This window comes from Nilaparvata lugens, chromosome 7 (genome assembly GCF_014356525.2).
Source record: "Nilaparvata lugens isolate BPH chromosome 7, ASM1435652v1, whole genome shotgun sequence".
Classification (NCBI taxonomy): domain Eukaryota; kingdom Metazoa; phylum Arthropoda; class Insecta; order Hemiptera; family Delphacidae; genus Nilaparvata; species Nilaparvata lugens.
In genome coordinates, this window is record NC_052510.1 from 38,121,573 (window position 1) to 38,140,653 (window position 19,081).

A 19,081-nucleotide genomic window follows, 5' to 3' on the forward strand; every position below is an offset into this window, starting at 1 on the left:
TCAATGAATAACTTTTTGTGTAGTTGAGAAGTTGATATTGTGGTAATTAATCATATTGAATGAAAAAGACTAAGAAATTGTCAAAAACCACTGATTTATTGATACTTAGAAATATCAATATTTCTAAGTACTTTATTTCGAAATATCAATATTTCTAAGTAGGTAATTTATTTCTAAGTATCAATAAATCTGTGGTTTTTGACAATTTCTTAGTCTCTTTCATTCAATATGAATAAATAAAGTTAGCCTATAGGTTACGATATTTCATGACTGAAGATGATAGAGTATAATGAGAAATAAAAATGAGAATACAGTAAGTTAAACGAAAAGAAATTAAAAAATTGGAGTATATATAAGGTAAGGGAGAAAATAGAAAAATTTAAACAATATTGAACAATAGAGGAACAGAGTACGCTTAGTATTAGTTGAAAATAAAAAGAAATATTTGCATTTACATGTTAACCTCGTCGACATTCTAAAAATAATACAACGCTGAAACACAACTCAAAATGCCGAAATACAAAATCAAAAAGTCAACTATTATAAAACAGTACAAGACATTATTTACAAACATAAACATGGTGAACATAACCAAGCATGATACAGAATTATTATAGCGTTCTGGGAACACGGTAAACTGAATTATTATTGAGCACGTTTTGGGAAGACGGTGAGTGGTAAATTTTTCGGGTCGTATGAATTGGGAATATCTGGAGCTCAAAATATCTTGCAGCTAGCCGGAATTGGAAATATATGGAACTCCGAATATGTTGACAGGCGGAACTCCGAATATCGTGCAGGCCGGCGGAGCTCAAAATATCTTGTCAGCTGGTGGAATTGGAAGTATGTGGAATTGGAAATATATCGAACTCACAATATCGATCGTTATTAGCAAGACTTTGTAAATGTGTGATGAAACAAATTTATCGCAAAACAAATATGAAGTATTATATATAGTTAACCTAAAATAAATTCATCAACAGTCGTCAGTCTTGTTTGAAACAGATAACAGAGTTTTGAAAACTTACATAATATGTACATGACTATTCCAATATTTCCGTCCAAAAGTAATATATAATGAGCTATGAATATTATGCTAAGTCAGCTAATTAGTCCATATCATTCCAGAAAATAAGTCAGACTTTAACCATTTCTCAATCACAAACACATTACTAGTACTCCCACTTTGACACCGATATTTTGAGTTCCAGATATTTCCAATTCCGCCATCTGACAAACAAATAATTTGAGTTCCAGATACTCCCAATTCCGCCTAGCAATATATTTGGAGTTGCAGATATTTCCAATTCCGCTGTCTGACAAATATTCGGAGTTCCACCCAGCAACAGTTTTCAAGCATAGGACATTTAACATTGATATTTTGAGCTCCAGATATTTCCAATTTTTCCAGTTTGGTGCAACATCGAAAGCATGATCCTCCTTCTTTGTATTGGCACTCACTGTGGGTAACATTCCTAACGCCGGTTACATATTGGGCGGTTTCTGCCGCGGCGGTAATTTCGCCATCGCCGCCGTTCGAGCAGTAGTCTATAGACTTGAATGGAAGCTTACACACTGGGCTGCAGATACGCCGCGCTGCCATATTGCCGTTGGCGGCAGCTGTGCAGCTGTCCACTGCCACTGCGGCTGGCGGTGTTTTTGCCGCTCTTGTCTACGCAGTGGCGTACATGACCAAATGGGCGTTTACACATTTGGCGGTTGTCTACCGTCGCCGCTGATCAGTTGTCTTTCCCAGTTGCTCCAAGTCAGAGGTCTTTGAGGATCAGCCTTTTAATTTGGGTCTTGTTGTACAGTTTGCGAGTTGTTTATAACATTTATTTATTGTTTTAAGTATTTGTGGCTGACGAGTGTGAAAAATGAGTGAGTTAATAGACAATGAGTTGTTGATATCATTTGTAGAACAGAGGCCAGTTTTGTGGGACAAAACCCTCGACATATTCAAGGATCGAGATGCAACAAGGAATGCGTGGTAGGAAGTGTGTATGGAGATTAGGGGGGATTTTGAAACTCTGGATTACAAGGAAAATTGCATTTGGTAAGTAAAAAACTGTAACATGTTGTATATTGCTATCGATTAAAAATGAGAACGTTCATTCCAATGTACAAAACAATTCCTTTTCTAAAAGTGATTTTAAATTCATCAGACAATTTTTCCTATACTTGAATAAAGAATAACCTAAAAGTTACAGCAAGCATTTCTACAGGTTGCACACAATTCCTCAGTTGTGAATTTTTCCTTTGGATTTTGTCTTTAATGTGTTCTTTAATTGAAGAATTTTTCCTCGTCATTTCTCAAGTCTTCAAACAACGTACAAAATGCTCCAACTTCTTTTCTTCTCAGGTTTATGGGATGAATCCAAACAAGGTGACTTCTCAGTTGTCTTCTTTTCCTTTGACGGTACAACAAAAGTGCTAAAAGTTGTTGCTTTTCCATTTTGAGTTGAACACTTAATAATTTATACTTTTTAAAAATGTGTAAAATACAATGAATTAACTGAACACTCATGAAACAGACGAGGTCACAACACATTTGCGATGAAGAACTACAAGAATTATTTTGGCTACTGATCATACGTGGCGGTAATTTTGCCGCTCGATGTTTGGCAGTATTTTTGCCACTGAATGTGTAAGCTCGACTTTTTTCGAGGTGACGACGGCAGTTTCGCCACCGCGGCAGAAACCGCCAAGTGTGTAACCAGTAGCCTAAGTGCTCAAATGTGCGACTATTTCAACTTTTCGTTGATTGACTCAAATTATCAACACATTTCTAATAACCTGAACATATTATTGCTACCGTATTTTAAAGCCAAACCCTAACCTCCATCCATAAAAATTCCCCTCACCTTTAATCAAACAGAGGCTCTTATGCTTTTAGAGCCGCTTTTCGAGCTCAGGATTTAGGCCCGCCGCAAAGTAGACCCACGCTAATCCACGGAAAGCATCCCACGCCGTGGGACGTTTTGTGAACCATTCCTATGGAATTATTCATAATCAATCAGCTTACAAGTGAGTTACTGCACAAAGTAGAAGAAATTTCTTCTCTGTGGTTACTGTCAACGCTAAGTGAACCCACGGTAGCGTGGAAATGGCTACCTCGACAAAAGCCGAGTATAGCCGAAAAAACTGTATTAAAGTTTATAAAAATCTTGTATGACCCTTTATTTTTTAAAAGATTTATAAGATTTTTATATTGTTTTTATTAATTAGATTTATACCTATACTAGTAGTTCTGTGAACAGTAGACCTCACGCAGTATTCTCTTCTACAAGTACCCGAAGACCTTAAAGAGATACCTTGAAGAGACCTTGCATCTTTAAGGTCTTTGCAAGTACCTGATTGAAACTACAGAGCTTATGGAAATACATCAATTAAGAGCTTCACCACACATCTGTGTAATCACTTGTCAGCTGATTTATGATGAATAATAATTCCATAGTCTGATTTTTACTCTAATATTGGCGTATGAAGGAGGCTCCTTTTTCCTCCTTGAAGAGATACCTTGAAGAGACCTTGCATCTTTAAGGTCTTTGCAAGTACCTGATTGAAACTACAGAGCTTATGGAAATACATCAATTAAGAGCTTCACCACACATCTGTGTAATCACTTGTCAGCTGATTTATGATGAATAATAATTCCATAGTCTGATTTTTACTCTAATATTGGCGTATGAGGGAGGCTCCTTTTCCTTCTATATTACTGTATCCTTGTATCCTGGAAATGCAAAAATTCCAAAAACCTTGTATATAAGTCGACGCGCAATTAAAAAAGGAATATACCTGTCAAATTTAATGAAAATCTATTACCGCGTTTCGCCGTAAATGCGCAACATATAAACATATGAACATTCAAACATTAAGAGAAAAGAGTATAAATTTATATCTTTATTTGCAATAAAGTTCATAAAACGAACTTTCATGACGGGAGTTGATTCTATCAATAATTGATCCTATTCTATCAAGACTAATTATTTTGTTTGTATATCCGACAGACAGCATCAATGCTATCCATTCAAACAATGCTGACACATTGATGTGGATCTTACTATAATTTGGTTACTTTAGATCAGATGAAGATAATAATGCTGATGATCGCTGACATTTTTGGATTTGATGCAAGCTGTTATTATTATGTGAAATAAGCTCTCATTGAATTCTATCCAATTATATTAAGCGAGCAATTTCTGTGTATATATCTGGCTATTTTTATAGCTGGTTATTTTTATATCTGGTTATCTGGATATTTATATGGTTATTTATGTTCAACGAATCTCGAAAACGGCTCTAAAGATTTTCACGAAATTTGGAACATAGTAGGTTTATGATATAAAAACTCGATTGCACTAGGTCTCATCCCTGGGAAAACTTGCTGAAGGACATGAAAAGGATAATTCATCCTTGGAAAAATAGCTGAGACTTTCGTCGTCTGTGGATAATAAAAAAGTGAGTGAGACGCACTCGGTCTGTAGAAAATCAAAATATCTCATCCCCGAAATTCATAAGCTGACATATAGTCAGCTGTAAAATATAAACACGATCATTTCAAAGAATTGTGTTTTGTTTATCAATAAATGAAAATAACGAGCGAAGCTCGGTGCCCCGATATTGAAAACATAATCATTGAAGTCAATTATACTAAGAAAGCAATTTCTGTTTGAATATGTGTGTTTGTGGATATGTATGTATGTCGGTCGGACCTCGAACGATTTTAAATAAATCAGAAATATAGTGGATTTGCGACAAAAAACATTATTCTGGAACAGGTCTCAACTCGGAAAAATTCGCTGAAGTTCCTTGAGAAAGGATTATTGGTCCCTCAAGTAGCAGCTGATCAGAAAAAAGTTTTCCATAGTCTGTTGAAAATTTAAGAGATTGTGAGCAAATGAAAAAGATTATGATAGCTGTAGTTGAGTTACCAAATTGACCGACCTTATTTTAAAGTATCCATGGAACATCTGGAAGAATAGGTTCAGAAAGTGCCCGGATGATAGCAAAATAAATTTAAAATCGATCTCTCCAATAGTTGAATGTGATATTCATTGTAAGGTGCGTGACAGAAATGCGACTAATTTCTTCAGGTTCTGTTGTATTGGTTCCTCTATCTGTTGCTCTATGTACGCAGCCATGGCCTTGAGAGAGCCAGTTGCACTGTCTGTTAATTCTTAGTCCAGACTAAATACCACGAGAACCAATCAGAGAAGCCTTCCATTAAAAAAAACCCTGCTCTGATCAATTCTCATGAAATATAATCCTGATTGAAATTGGACAGGCTTTTGTGCTACTGGGCCTGATATTTTTATGTTTCAAAATCAGCTAAAAACTAAATCGAAAAAAAAAACATTATATTCCATCAGCTGCTCCTATTTCCTTCCATGATGTCATTACATGACACAAGACAAACCTATTGATATTGATAGATCACAAGTAAAAATACTAAAGTTGTCAATTTAGATAGAAATTAAATTGAATTACATGTTAGTTAACATCCAAATTTCTATCCCTAAGCTTTTGGTTACAAGCTAAGATCAATGAGCGAAATCCTATAATGGTAGTCAATTATCAAAGTGATTGAATAAACTCTATTCAGATTTATGCAAATTCACATTAAAATGATTGTACTTTAATCTCTATGATAGTAAAGTTTAGGACATGAGAAATCAGCCACAATAAATGTTTACTAACTATTATGAATGGACTCTTGGACTCCATGGAAAAAAGAATCAGTGGATTGGCTGCTTTTACAGCCAAAAAGTAAGCGACATGCTATGCCAAAAATTCCAGAACAAGCAAGAGATCCATGGATACCAAAGTCATCGAATTCCAAATAGACTTAATTTGGAATTTAATCTTCAATTGCATCAAGCAAAAACAAAAATAGCATGATCACTGCTAATTTGATCACTGTCAACGGGAAATATTGATTGCCAATGAATAAAGTCTAGGTCGACCCTTAGGCCCCGCCCAATATTCTACAAAATTCGCTGCAATTAGACTACTATTATACACATCACTTCCAACACATCAATTAATTATTCGAATGATTTGACTCAATAATTTTCATGCCAAGTTGTTGCCTAATCTCAAAAACGATTATAACAATTTTGGTAGGATTTAGATCATAAATGTTTCACAAAAATAATTTCGTCACCTTTCAATCCCGTAGCGAAGCACGGGTGCCCTGCTAGTCTAGTATATACAAATAAAGTCATGCAGATTAATCTATAGATTTTCAATGTTACTCTCATGCTACTTTTTAATCTATTTATTATCTTCTTCATCAGGCGTACCAGATCAAGAGAGGCAGCTAGTAGGTAAGGGTCAGGAATAGACCCAGGAGAGCAGACTTCCAATAGGAACGACAGGCGACACATTCCATTCCAAACTTTCTGAGTGTCGACCAGTTTACGCTCTTTCAGCACAACAAACTCAGATTCTCGTCCGTGATCTCCCATTTCAAGCGAATTTCTCCTACTGAAATCTGGGAACACTTATGAAATTACTGACAATATATTTTATTTAAACTTAGGCCAATAGATTTAGTGTACAAATGTATGATAGAAATATATTTAGAATTCAATATGGACGAAAAATTCTGTGAATTCATGAAATTTATATTAAACGGAATGAACTAAGAGCCATTGGTAGCCATAAATTTTAATTGGTTATATCTTTATTAAAAATATGTGCTCATTCAATAATATGAGCGTTAGAGAAGTAGAATTTGCTTCATGTGAGAATTGAATTCTAATAACTTTTGAGAACTCACAACTGCCTTGAGTATCTTCGATGCTGCCGTCTTTCTTCTTTCCCCTACCGAATCCCAATTTATTGATTTGATCTTCAACGCGCCTCCTGGCTTTCTGGAGGGTATTTCCCACACTGCAAAAAACGAAAACAACTTGGAATCAATCACCTTCATAGTACAAATCATCTCATATTATGGTAATTTGAATAATATAATAATAATTTGAATCAGCTCAACAAACACATCTCATACAACAAACTTTAAACTGTGTTCTTCAGAACAAACTATCTTGTTCCAACTCCAAATCATTAAATTTGAGCTGTAACACAGTAGTTAGCAATATTGAATAAATTCCTTCAAAATGTTTCAAATACAATATGAACATTTTTGAGGGGATTGATTTAATTTTCAATACAATATTATAAAACATTATGACGATGGTTAAGGAGGAAGAAATTACCTTCCGGTACTTTTTTGAGAGGTTCTGCTGTAAGACTGATGCAGCTGGGCAGCTTGATGGATGAGTGCCCCTCCCTCCACTGGTGAATCGCTGCCATCGTGACTCTCCAGTGAATCAGATCTTCCATATTCCTTTCGGAACCAGTTCACTAAACAAATATATATATATATATAAACATCATTGTTCAAATACTCTTTCTCACCAAAAATAGTAAATGGTATCATTGAAAACGAAATTCATCACACGTTCCCAAAGATTTAAAAGTGTATTGAATAAGAATCACAGTATTCAATCTTTTTCAAGGGTGAAAAAGTATAATATGAAGTGAGAGTTATCCATAGAAATCTAATAAAATCAACTAGGATAATATAAAGATAAAGATAGAATACAAATATTAGTATAGATCAGTTTTTAGTTCAATAATCAATAATGTTTTGTTATTAATCAACAACATAATTTATTCAAGTAATGAAATTATTTAGTACTAGTATAATTAAAGTAAACTCTATTCAAAGTTAATTTTCAAAGATATCGACATTTTATTTGAAAGGGTACTGAGATTTATATTTTTATTTATATCGAAATTTGTATAGGCTAATTGATATTGCAATTAAGAAATACAAATTACCAACCACAGTAGCCTATATATTATTTTCCATCGAGAAATCTTTTTTATGGAGAAGGAAGAAATTATATAATTATTTGTAAAGACTATCATAAAAATGACGTTGTTTGTAACATTATTATGTTCCTTGACAATAGAAGATCGATTGATTGATATATGTAAGGAGAAACACCGATTGCAACAATATAGATTACAGTAATAAAGATTACTATAGTTTTTGTTAATCGAATATTTCATGGTCCGTCATCTACTTTTATAATAAAAGTGAGCTTTTAATAATTTTCAAGGATTGAAAACTGAGCTTCAGAAATTACATTAACCATTGCTCATCTCAAAAAGGCTCTTTTTGAAGTTCTGTGTGCCAATCCTTTCTACTCACTGGAGGTTTTTTTTTTGCTAACGAATTTTGAATATATTTTATAACGATCATTATAATATTCTTTTGTGTTTCTTGCCTATAACTGTAGCGAAAAATTATATCTAATGAAGTCTAATTGAGAACTCAGATGTTTGATGTTGGATTTTACGACGTGAATATAGGCCTACCTCATGCTTTGGAAGTGAATGGACTTGAATAGCTTTGACTTTTGACTAAACTAAACTTTTTAATTTCAAGATTAAACTGTTAATATAGATATAATATCGAGTAACGTGAAGTCTAGTAACATTATGTGTTTAGTGATGGAGATTTACATGAATAGGACCATTTTCAAAGCCAAAGTGATCTCAGTTCGGATAATTAAGAATATGAATTTGTATATAATTTCATGCTTACTGAATTATTTGGGGTTGAGCTACCTATTTGAAATTTGGAGGTGGCGATTGGTTTGTGAGGAGGTTGCATTGCTCCAAACACCGCTCCCAAGTTCCTCTCGCTCTGCCTCGGAGTCAAAACCGGATGCTTCTTTTTGAAGTTGGTCAATGGGCTTTGAATCACCTTGCCTTCTTCCAATTCGGTCTCTAGTAGACTCTGTGAAAGGAATTTGTATATTTGAATTACAAACAGAATATTATTTTCAACCCTTCGTAGGAAAAATTAATTTTCAATGAAAAATTGACATGTCATTTGAATCACAAAACACATTTATCTATTGAATCAACATTATAGCAAAATAACGAATTGTGAGGTTTGCAATAATTTCTCTAAAATGGATGGATTCTGTTATATCCCACAGATTCATGGTAAAATACACTGTGAATCATTTACTTGAAGCAAGAGAAAAGAGACGAAGGCCAATTTGCAGAAATTGACCCATACTTAACCCGTATGTTGCAGTTAAATTGAAAGTGACAAAATTCCAAAATACGTATGTAAAAAGTGGAATGCATGTAAATGATACTAAAATGAGACATTCAAACGCCGAAAAATATGAAGACCTACTCATAGGCCGACTTATGGATACTCTGAAAAGAAGAGGTGTGGAATGGGAGGAGAGGAGACTAATCAGGAACCTGTATGTCAACCAGACCAGCAGAGTGAGAATAGAGGGCGGAATTGGAGAAGAGAGTAGAATGGGAAGAGGAGTGAGACAGGGATGTTGTATGTCACCAATCCTTTTCAACGTTTACCTAGAGGATATATTGCAGGAGTGTTTGGATGGCAAAAGAGGAGTCAGCATTGGAGGAAGACACATAGAGTGCATAAGATTTGCAGATGATATGGCGATCCTGGCTGATAGCTGGACAATGATGAATGGAATGTTGAGAGATGTGAATGAGGCTTGTGAGAGGTATGGAATGAGGATAAACGTCAGGAAGACAAAGTGCATGAGAATTGGTGCAGGGAGAGAAAGAATGGGGAATGCTGTACTGGAGGGTGAACAGTTGGAACAGGTATCATCTTTCAAGTATTTAGGAAGCATAATGGAAGAGGATATAAAATGCAACAAAGAAATCAAAGTAAGAATTGCTATGGCAAAAACAGCATTCAATAAGAGAAAGAGAATTCTTTGTAGTCAACTGGACAAGACACTAAGGAAAAGGCTAATAAAGTGCTATGTTTGGAGTGTGGCACTGTATGGTGCAGAAACTTGGACGCTGAGAAAGGAGAATAAGAGGAGGCTTGAGGCATTGGAAATGTGGATATGGAGAAGGATGGAGGGGATCAGTTGGAGGGATAAAGTTACAAACGAGGAGGTGTTGAGGAGGGTTGGGGAGGGAAGGAGTCTGCTGGATGTAATAAAGGGAAGAAAGAGGAGATGGCTGGGACATTGGATGAGACGGCAATGCTTGTTGGTGGATGCCATGGAGGGGACCATTCAGGGAAGAAGAGGAAGAGGGAGAAGAAGATACAAAATGTTGGACGACATCAAGGAGGGGATGAGCTACTATGCAACGAAGCGACTGGCAGAGAATAGAAGAGAGTGGAGGGCTGCTGCCATATAGAAGGACCTGCTTACGAGCAGAAAACTACAGGCAGACAGACTCATAGGCCAAGGCACCGCACTTCACTCTTCACAAGGGAATCATCATTATTGGGTATGTATACCGTATGGGACGCCAATTCTCAATGATCTGCCCAGGGAGTTTAGGTTTTTTGTTTTGTTAAATAACTCAGAAACCTTTGGTTTGAAAACAATTTACTAAGAATAACTTTTCTTAGTAAATTAAATTACCTATCGATTGGTACCTGATTTTCAAGATTGGACCAATATTAAATGAAATATGGCAGCTTTAGTGATAGGATACCGTTTATGTAACATTATACATTACAATTCTTCTTAAATGCACTTTCAATGTTATTTTTATATCCTGACAAAGGACGAAGTATTGAGTCAATTGTGTCCAATTTTGTTGTCCGAGGAGCTTGACCTGTAAAAAGGTTCGAAGAATATATGTTCGAAATTAGAAGCTGATTGATCAATTCTTTCTCAAGTTACTGTCGAACATACAAACAACTTGCGCCTTCGGTAAGTCAAAAGTGAGAACTCGCCAACGCTCGTTCAAATAAAGATTGTAACAATCTGACTTGATACATGAATAACCAATCAAGAAAATAAATTAGTGGATCAAATTATTCCCGATTGAATCTAGATAAAGAAAAATTATATATGAAAGAATAGTTTGTAGAAAAATTCATTATTTGAAATGATTGTGACTTACAGCACAGGTAGATGACGTGCTTCGTTTCTTGAATAAGATTTTACGAGAATCACGGTCATCCAAGATGTAAGAGCCAGGTTCCATGTGGTCATCTTGTTCAGTGTGAGGGAAATGTCTGAAATAGAGGAATATGTTTTTGTAAAACAATTCAGTGAGTAAGCGATTGGAGCAATATAGAACATAACCAAATATTGGGTGGCATGCTCCAATTCTACTACTACCGTACTCTTTCAAATGCTATCAATAATTTGCAACCAACAAGTACTATTCGAACGGAAAGAGTTTTCAGAGAGGGATTGTGTTTTATTTTTTTGATACCTAAAGGTTATAGTCTACTTCTTTCCTGGTTAAAATGCTGAAAATAAATCAATAATAGCAAATTCTTTAGTTATGATTCATAAGTGATTGTAGAGGCTGCTCCATAGAGATATTTCGGGAAAAGTTAATGAAGAATGAGCCATAAATGACTAGAATTTACCTTATGACTCGTGTAGTTTGCACTGCAGGCTCTTTCCTGTGTGGTCTCATGGCTGTATCCAGTAGACCACTGAGAGCCACTCTGCGAAATACTCCTCCATGAGCCTCTTTCACATAGGTCATCAGTGAGCGGACATCACAATACAAACCCTACCAACAAATCAATTCATTAGAAAAAAAATTTACAGCTCCAGTTGAAATAATGACGAATTAGTTTGAATAGACATTGGAAATGATTATTAAACAGCAATAATTCTATAGGAGAACAATAATAATTGTGAATACAAGACAACGCTTTTGTGTTGAAGTTTAGAACTTAGTTGAATAATAAAAAACTCAAGACAATTCTTTAGTCATTGAAATTTTAATCACTTGAAGTAGAGACTCCAGTCGAGATTATTGAGTACACAACTCTCAGGACCTCGATCACGACAGATATAACATTTACACTATTCTCAATATTCCCTGATCCAACATACAGTTGCAACAGAGTAATCAAATAAGAGACGATAACACACTAAGAAATTCGAAATTCATCATTATAGTGCCAACTATCTATATATACTAGCTATAAAAACACTTCATTCACATGGGCTACTTTTAAAATTAATAAAACAATATAAAATCTTATAGCACTCTTTATTTAAAAAAAAAACTTTAAAACAACTAGTTGTTTAACTATTTAATTTTTTTTTAAATAAAGAGTGCTATAAGATTTCATATTGTTTTATTAATACTAACTATAGTATACTAACTATACTTAGTATATATAGATAGTTGTAAATACTAATGTTAGTATATAGATCGTTGTATAGTGCATACAAACTTTTGACTTGGAGGGATATGCAGAGCAGAGAAAAGTAGGGATAGCTGAGGCGATGTTGCCGTGCTGTAAAGCGGCCAGCGTAGTGAGTATCCAATCTCATGATACGCAAACTTGCTTTCGGAAAGCACTGAGTCGACTGAGCTAATCATAGACAGATAAATAGGTACTAAACAGTATCTTTACTCTATGGTCCAATCGAAAAATATTGGTAATTGCACTTCTTTCTATGACTATTCATCACTGTAATTGGCTGATATCCCTCCATTTCTCTGCTCCGCATATCCCTCCAAGTCAGAACTAATTTTGTAAGGACTATAAAACCCTTCCATAGCTAATATTAAAGTATAATTCCCTTTAAAATTCAAAAACTTTATCTTGTATAATTTTTTAGAGTAATGAACCCGTGATGAACTCGAACTATATCAAGGTTACTAAGAAATAAGGACATACAGTAAGCATAATATTATACTGCACATGAGAAACACTCATGTAGACAAATATAAATTCAAGATATTGTCTTCACTGTGATGACGTTAAAGCCAGGAACATATCAAGAGCTAAACGTTATCTACATTAGTGTGTGATCACTTGCCTGATTTTCTGGTGTCTTCAGATCTTTGCTAATCTTGACAAGACGAGAGACGAGAGTTTTGAAAATACTTGTCATGAGATGGCCTTCAACATTGCGACTTCCAAATCCGCTGCCGTATCCCCCTCCACCAAAGTTGGTTGAGTAGCCTCCTTGCGATATAATGTCAGGTGATTTGCTTGAGCTTCTCTTCTGGTCTGAAATTGGGAGAAATGTAAAAATAACTATAAGGGACCAAACAAAATTATGATTTCATCAGCAACAAACAACCAATCAGATTTTATCAAACTATCACCCGTTTTCTTTCTTGAATGGAAGATACATCAGAAATTGCATGTTTCTATACTATAAATTTTGATTAACATGTTGGAATAATTCAGTAGTGCAGATTTAATGCAGTAGCGCTTACTCCTCACCCTTTTTATCGACTACGTTACTCCAATAAGCCAATCTCTCTACACTTAATACTTTTCAGTAGGCTATGCAAGCCCTTCTCGAAAAATGTGAGGTCAGTTTGTGTCCTGACCTCCCTTGTAGCACTCTGTTTAATGGATTGAAGGGGATTTTCTGATTAATTATCAAGCCTTTAATCAATAGAGAGAGGGAAAGAAATGGAAATCACCTCAGAAATGTAGTTTTTATCAGAAGATAATGCTGCATCATTAACATGTTTCCATATTATTATAGAACTTTGGAATAGGATTATTTCATATGTTATATTTTTTTTTGGTGAATAAATAAATAAATTTGTTTTATTGACCAATAAATACATTTGTACAGTACATTTCAGGCCTCGTCAAAAGTTCAAGATTAAATGATGTAAGTCACTAGCAAAAGGAAAGGCCCAAGGACCGATCCTTGAGGTACACCTGTATTTATGTTCAATACATCAGAGCATTTACCTGCACACTTTACCATTTGTTTTCTGCCAACCAAATAACCTTTCAATAGCTTTAACTCTCTATCTACTATACCATAATGTTCCAGTTTTTTGAAGAGAATCACATGTGAAACTCTCTCAAATGCTCTGCTAAGGTCTAATAGGGTTGCCCCTACTGCACATTTATTTTCAAAACATTGATGTACAAAGTCTACAATTTTCTCAACAGCGTCTATTGTAGAGTGACCTGGTCTAAAGCCATATTGATGGGGATATAATAAGCCATTGAAAATGAAATATTCATAGAGTTGCATTAGCAGACAAAATTCTATTATTTTACTGATGATAGGCACAAGAGCAATTGGTCTGTAATTTTCAGGATTTTTTGGATCTCCTTTTTTCAAAACAGGTGTAACACTGGACACTTTCAAACAATCCGGAAAGTAGCCCATGACAATAATAAGATTTATAATTATATGTTAGAGGAAGCAAGGTTGAGTCAATTATTTCTTTGATCAAGTAATTAGACATTCCAAACACATCCTCACTACGAGAATTACTCATTCTATTAACGATGGATTTAACGGTTAACTTATCAATTGTCTTAAGTTTAAAATTGTGTGAAGGCTTTGGAGCATTAATCAGAAAATTTTGAAATGGCGTATCAATTTGGTCCTGTCTATCATCCAACCTTCTGGTTGGTACATTAACAAAGAGCTCATTCAATACATTCGGAGAGATTGGTATTGGTTTTTTACAAGCAGGCATGAGATTAGATTCTCTCTTGACTATTGACCAAGCAGCCTTACACCTATTATTAGCATTTGCAATAAATTCACTATTTACCTTTATTTTCGCTTGTTTCAACTTGAATCGGTAGTGCTTTCTTATATTTTTATAGACTTCTTTATCATATTCACTAAGTGTATTCTTGAATCTACTGTAAGAAATCAATAATAGAATGTGTAATTTTTCCAGTTCAGGTGAGAGCCATTTTGAAGAGGATTGTTTTTTACTTTTATTTTTTACCAAAACTCTAGGGCAGGAGCGATTTAAGGATTCAACTATGATATTTAAGAAACTATTAACTGCCATATCAACATTATTGTCAGTTTTATAAATTTTCTCCCAACAAATATTCATAAGAGACTTTCTCAAATGTAGCAATCTTTTCTTGGTAAGAAGTCTTATAGTCATGTCTCTATTTAATTCATTACATTCATTAGAGATTTTTGAAGATGACTTTCTTTCTAGATCAAACGAAACACAAACACCAGAATGGTCAGATATTAAACCTTGTTCTAAAAGCGTTACTCTAAAATAATCCGCAGATATATTTGTAATTACATTATCAAGACATGACTCATACCTAGTTGGAGAGTAATTCGTACAGTAAAGGTTGAAAGATCTCAATAAATTCAAAAATTCTTGTGTGTCTGGTTCAAAATTTTTAAGAATGTCTACGTTTAGATCACCTGCTAGTATCAAGAATTTAAAGCCATTTACCTTACTTGTTACATATTCCAGTAATTGTTCCAAATTAACCATAAAATCTCTGAAACGGGAGCCAGGAGTGCGGTAAATACTAATTACTAGAGTATTTAATCTACCAATCCTAACAGCTGTTGCCTCACAAGAACCCTCATAACAGTAAGAGGTAATGTCAATAATATTAAAATCAATTCCTTCTCTCACAAATATTAAAGAACCACCATATGGAGTCGGTCGACAGTAAAAACCAGCTAGTTTGAAGTTTTGAGGGACATAAAAATTAATCTCTTCCTCACGTAACCAGTGCTCACTCAAGCAAATGACATCAAACTCATTACGACTCAAAATAGTCTCAAGTTCAAGTAACTTATTTCTCAGAGATTGAATATTTAGAGCGCAAACCTTCAAATCAGAGCTACGGTCCTGTTTTCTAGTATATTCTAGGATCGTTGTGTTTCTACCTATATGAACAGGACCACTAATTAGTTTCCCCGATGACTCAGGTCATATTGAAGCTCTATAACTGTATTATTACCCTTTTCATCTAATATTGTTTTGATTTATCAGTCATCCTCTTCTTGCCTCTCCAGTTCAGGTGTAGCCCATGCCTAGTAAAATGCTCTCTTTTAAGATCAGTAAGATCTATTACCTTAACATTTTGCATCCTTCCACAATACTGTTTTATTCTACTGTTAGTTTTTCTAATCTCTTCGTTAACACATGACCACTCCGGTAAATCATATCTTATTGGTATTGTAGAAATTAATACATTTGTAAAATTTAGCACCTGAAGTAGAGAAAGCATGCTTTTTAGAAAACTACTAGCTTGATTACAGTATACATCATTCGCTCCTCCAACAATGACCACATGATCATTATTGGATAGATCTCTAGTACCACTCTTAATATTATTTACTATGGGGTTGAATTTGGCACTTGGCATGATAAAACCACTAGTTGTCTTTTCAAGTTCAGATCTATTCAAATTATCTACTAAATCACGACCATGACTGTCGCCAAAGATTCTGACTACGTTTTTTAATGGTTTCATGCTAGCTGACTTTTTAAGTTTAGTTCCCAGAGAAATATCACTAGTCTTGGAAATCGTTATCTGTTTAGAGCTAGGATATGATATGTTCTTACTGCATGGAGAATCATTAGAGACTAACAAATCACAAGATTTGGGTTTCAGAAAATTACAAACTTTACACAGAATCTTCCACCTATATACCGTAGCATCAAAGTTTGTATTAAGAGAGAGACCATCCTCGAGACAGGTTGAACTACTCATTTTCCTATATTTAAATACTTCTTCCAAAAAATACATTGAAAAAACACCGCAATCGTAGTTATTAGTCTGTTGAGGACATGGAAGGGTAATTATCTTCTTGTAGGTTAGGATTGAGCTAACTCTTCTTATCAGAGACATGGAAAATCTCTCATTACATTTGTTCATTGAGTCCAGAATATAAAATTTACAGTATAAAGAATCATGTATTATATATTTTACCACCACAGAAAGGTAAGTTTATTATGAGTATTAAAATATATTTGTAATAAAATGTAGAGATCAAGAAACAGACTGTGAAAGCCCAAAGCTTCTTTTGACAAGAAGCTTCTCTTCTACTAACTCAAATAATCACCCTGCCATGGAAAGCCTAGCTACGCAGAATCTGGAAGATCTGATATGTGTAGAGCAATTGAGAAAATAAAGTCGAAGGCTTTTGAAGTAACACCAATAAATAAATTGTCCATGGTGCAGAAAAATTATACTGTATTAGTAGGTACTCACTAAGAGGTGAGAGAAGTGTACTTGGATCAATGCAAAATCCAAGATAAGCATGGAAGAATTCCATCAGTTCAGTGATGGTCTGTTGCGATACGATTTGCCGCATCACTTTTGAGAAATAGGATGAGTTGGCACGCTGCAGTTTGCCGAGGATTGTTTGCCCCTGCGATCTCAGAAAGTCAGGGGGAGGATTTCTCTGTCCATCATTAGCCATGCAATGGGGACATCCAAGGTGTCGAATAACCCTGGAATTAATAATAATTATTTCATTTAATTTATTTAAATTCATAATATAATAATATTTCATTTTGCTGATTCGATATTTCAGTTTTTAAAAATACAATTTTCTTTATTCTACTGCACTCAAAATTATGCAACGTTAAATCAAATAATGAATGTTAGGTAGAGTATTCGGAAGTTGCTGCAAAGATTCAATGTGAAATTGAATAATGTAGATTTAATTGCGCTCAACTTTAATCCAGGAGACTCAAATATGTGTTAGATCGATGCTTCACTATACTGATTGAATAAGACTTTTCCAATGAGTAGTTTAGGCTACTTATTTGATCCTCTTGCTTTATTCTATTCTCATTTTTCTTTCATCGATATCTCATTAACAGATAAATATGATGATACTAACTCATTATGATTCTCAATGTGTTAGATTTCGTCTGCCGTCCATTCTTCACTTAAGTTTCTTTGTAGTAGTCGCGCTGGCAGTGTTTGAATCTTGGCGCGCTTCCGCTGCCAACTTTACTTTAATCAGCTGATTTGTCGGTCATTCTTGTTTTTCGTCATTCTTTCCTCATTTATAGCTCTAGAATACATTGCATATTTTTTAAAGATTTTCGTCGATTGTCCTAATTAGGTTGTTTTCAGGTCTAAACTTTTTTAGCTTTTTTTTTTTTTTTGGTTCTGCGTTGTACAACACAGCGTTACCCCCTGCTTCGTCTCTCGTAAACTTACTTCGTTTGGTTGCTCCAATTCGCTTTTGTTTAGAGATGATGTAGCTCTGCATTCTTCAAGTTTTGAAACCATTCTTTTGCACTCAATCTCAATCTTCAGATCACTTTTCAAATGTTATAAAGTGTCTACAATCAAGTCATCAATCAATCATAAGTTTTTAATTTTGAAGTCTTAAATTTTCACAATCTTCAATTCAGTGCATTGCAACCACACGTTCCATGTATACTCAAGTGTTTTTCCAAGTTACTTTAGACTCAGGTTTTAATGAATTTCAATCAAATTGCATCTCTCAAACATTCGTTCTGCAATTCTAACTCACTTTTTACAAATTTGAGTTGTGCTCCAAGTTCTTCACATAAGATTGTCTCGCTGTTGCATCACGTTGCACTGTGACTTTACTGCGTCGTAGCTGTTAACCACTAATAGCCACATTGTTGCCGCTTTTCTTCCCTTGGAAAGACTTTATCATTTTGGATCCTTGCTCAACTCCATGTTTCTCTTGATTCGTGAGAATATTTGCTCCTCCAGTGTCCTGCCTCTGCTGCAGCTCCCCATCGACATGTCCGGGCCTGGACATGTCCTATCTCTTGGCACTTTGAAGCTGCTAACCTTACATTGAGCTAAGTATTTTGTATTAATTTACCTTTTCTTTTACATATACATACTATCTACTGTTTTTGATTTTCAAAATAGTTAACCAAAAAATCAGATTTTATTGACCATTTATTCATTAGACCATTTTCATTGTCATTTTGAAATTTAGCAACTTGTTTCATATTGCCATTCACTGGCTCAAGCCTGAATTAACATGTATTTTGTACACCAAATTTTTGTGAATCTTTTCAATTATCTTTCACTCTAGTCAAAGTTATTACAATTTGACCTTTGATTACAATTATCAGCTTCAATTATTTTGGTTCTTAGTTCCATTCCCTCGCTTGGATTTGTAAGAATCTTTTTTTACAATTGAGGGCATTGCAGCAAGAAGGATTCAGCTCCAAATTTCTAGTTTTTGAGATAATCAATAAAAACTTTATGAAAAAAAACTCTTTGTCTATCAGTTATGAGCTACCATTATGTTATTCTATATGTCTCCACACAAATTCTAAATGA

The 19,081-nt window shown here is 34.6% G+C and overlaps 1 protein-coding gene and 1 long non-coding RNA gene across 30 annotated transcripts in view; one reads left to right on the forward strand and one right to left on the reverse strand.

Annotated features, from left to right (window-relative positions):
* Nucleotides 1-19,081, reverse strand: part of LOC111059297 (protein unc-80 homolog) — a 177,154-nt gene that overhangs the window by 107,241 nt on the left and 50,832 nt on the right. For all 29 annotated transcript variants that reach the window (XM_039432683.1, XM_039432677.1, XM_039432690.1 and 26 more), the window contains 8 exons: nt 17,006-17,247; nt 12,846-13,039; nt 11,429-11,577; nt 10,951-11,065; nt 8,647-8,818; nt 7,224-7,371; nt 6,785-6,897; nt 6,306-6,496 (listed from right to left, as the gene is read on the reverse strand). In XM_039432683.1, the coding sequence (XP_039288617.1) occupies nt 6,306-6,496; nt 6,785-6,897; nt 7,224-7,371; nt 8,647-8,818; nt 10,951-11,065; nt 11,429-11,577; nt 12,846-13,039; nt 17,006-17,247 (1,324 nt within the window). The remainder of the gene's footprint in view (nt 1-6,305; nt 6,497-6,784; nt 6,898-7,223; nt 7,372-8,646; nt 8,819-10,950; nt 11,066-11,428; nt 11,578-12,845; nt 13,040-17,005; nt 17,248-19,081) is intronic.
* On the forward strand, nt 1,590-7,742 carry LOC120352400. The gene is made up of 2 exons (XR_005571822.1): nt 1,590-2,056; nt 6,300-7,742. It is a non-coding gene; the product is annotated as an uncharacterized LOC120352400 (long non-coding RNA).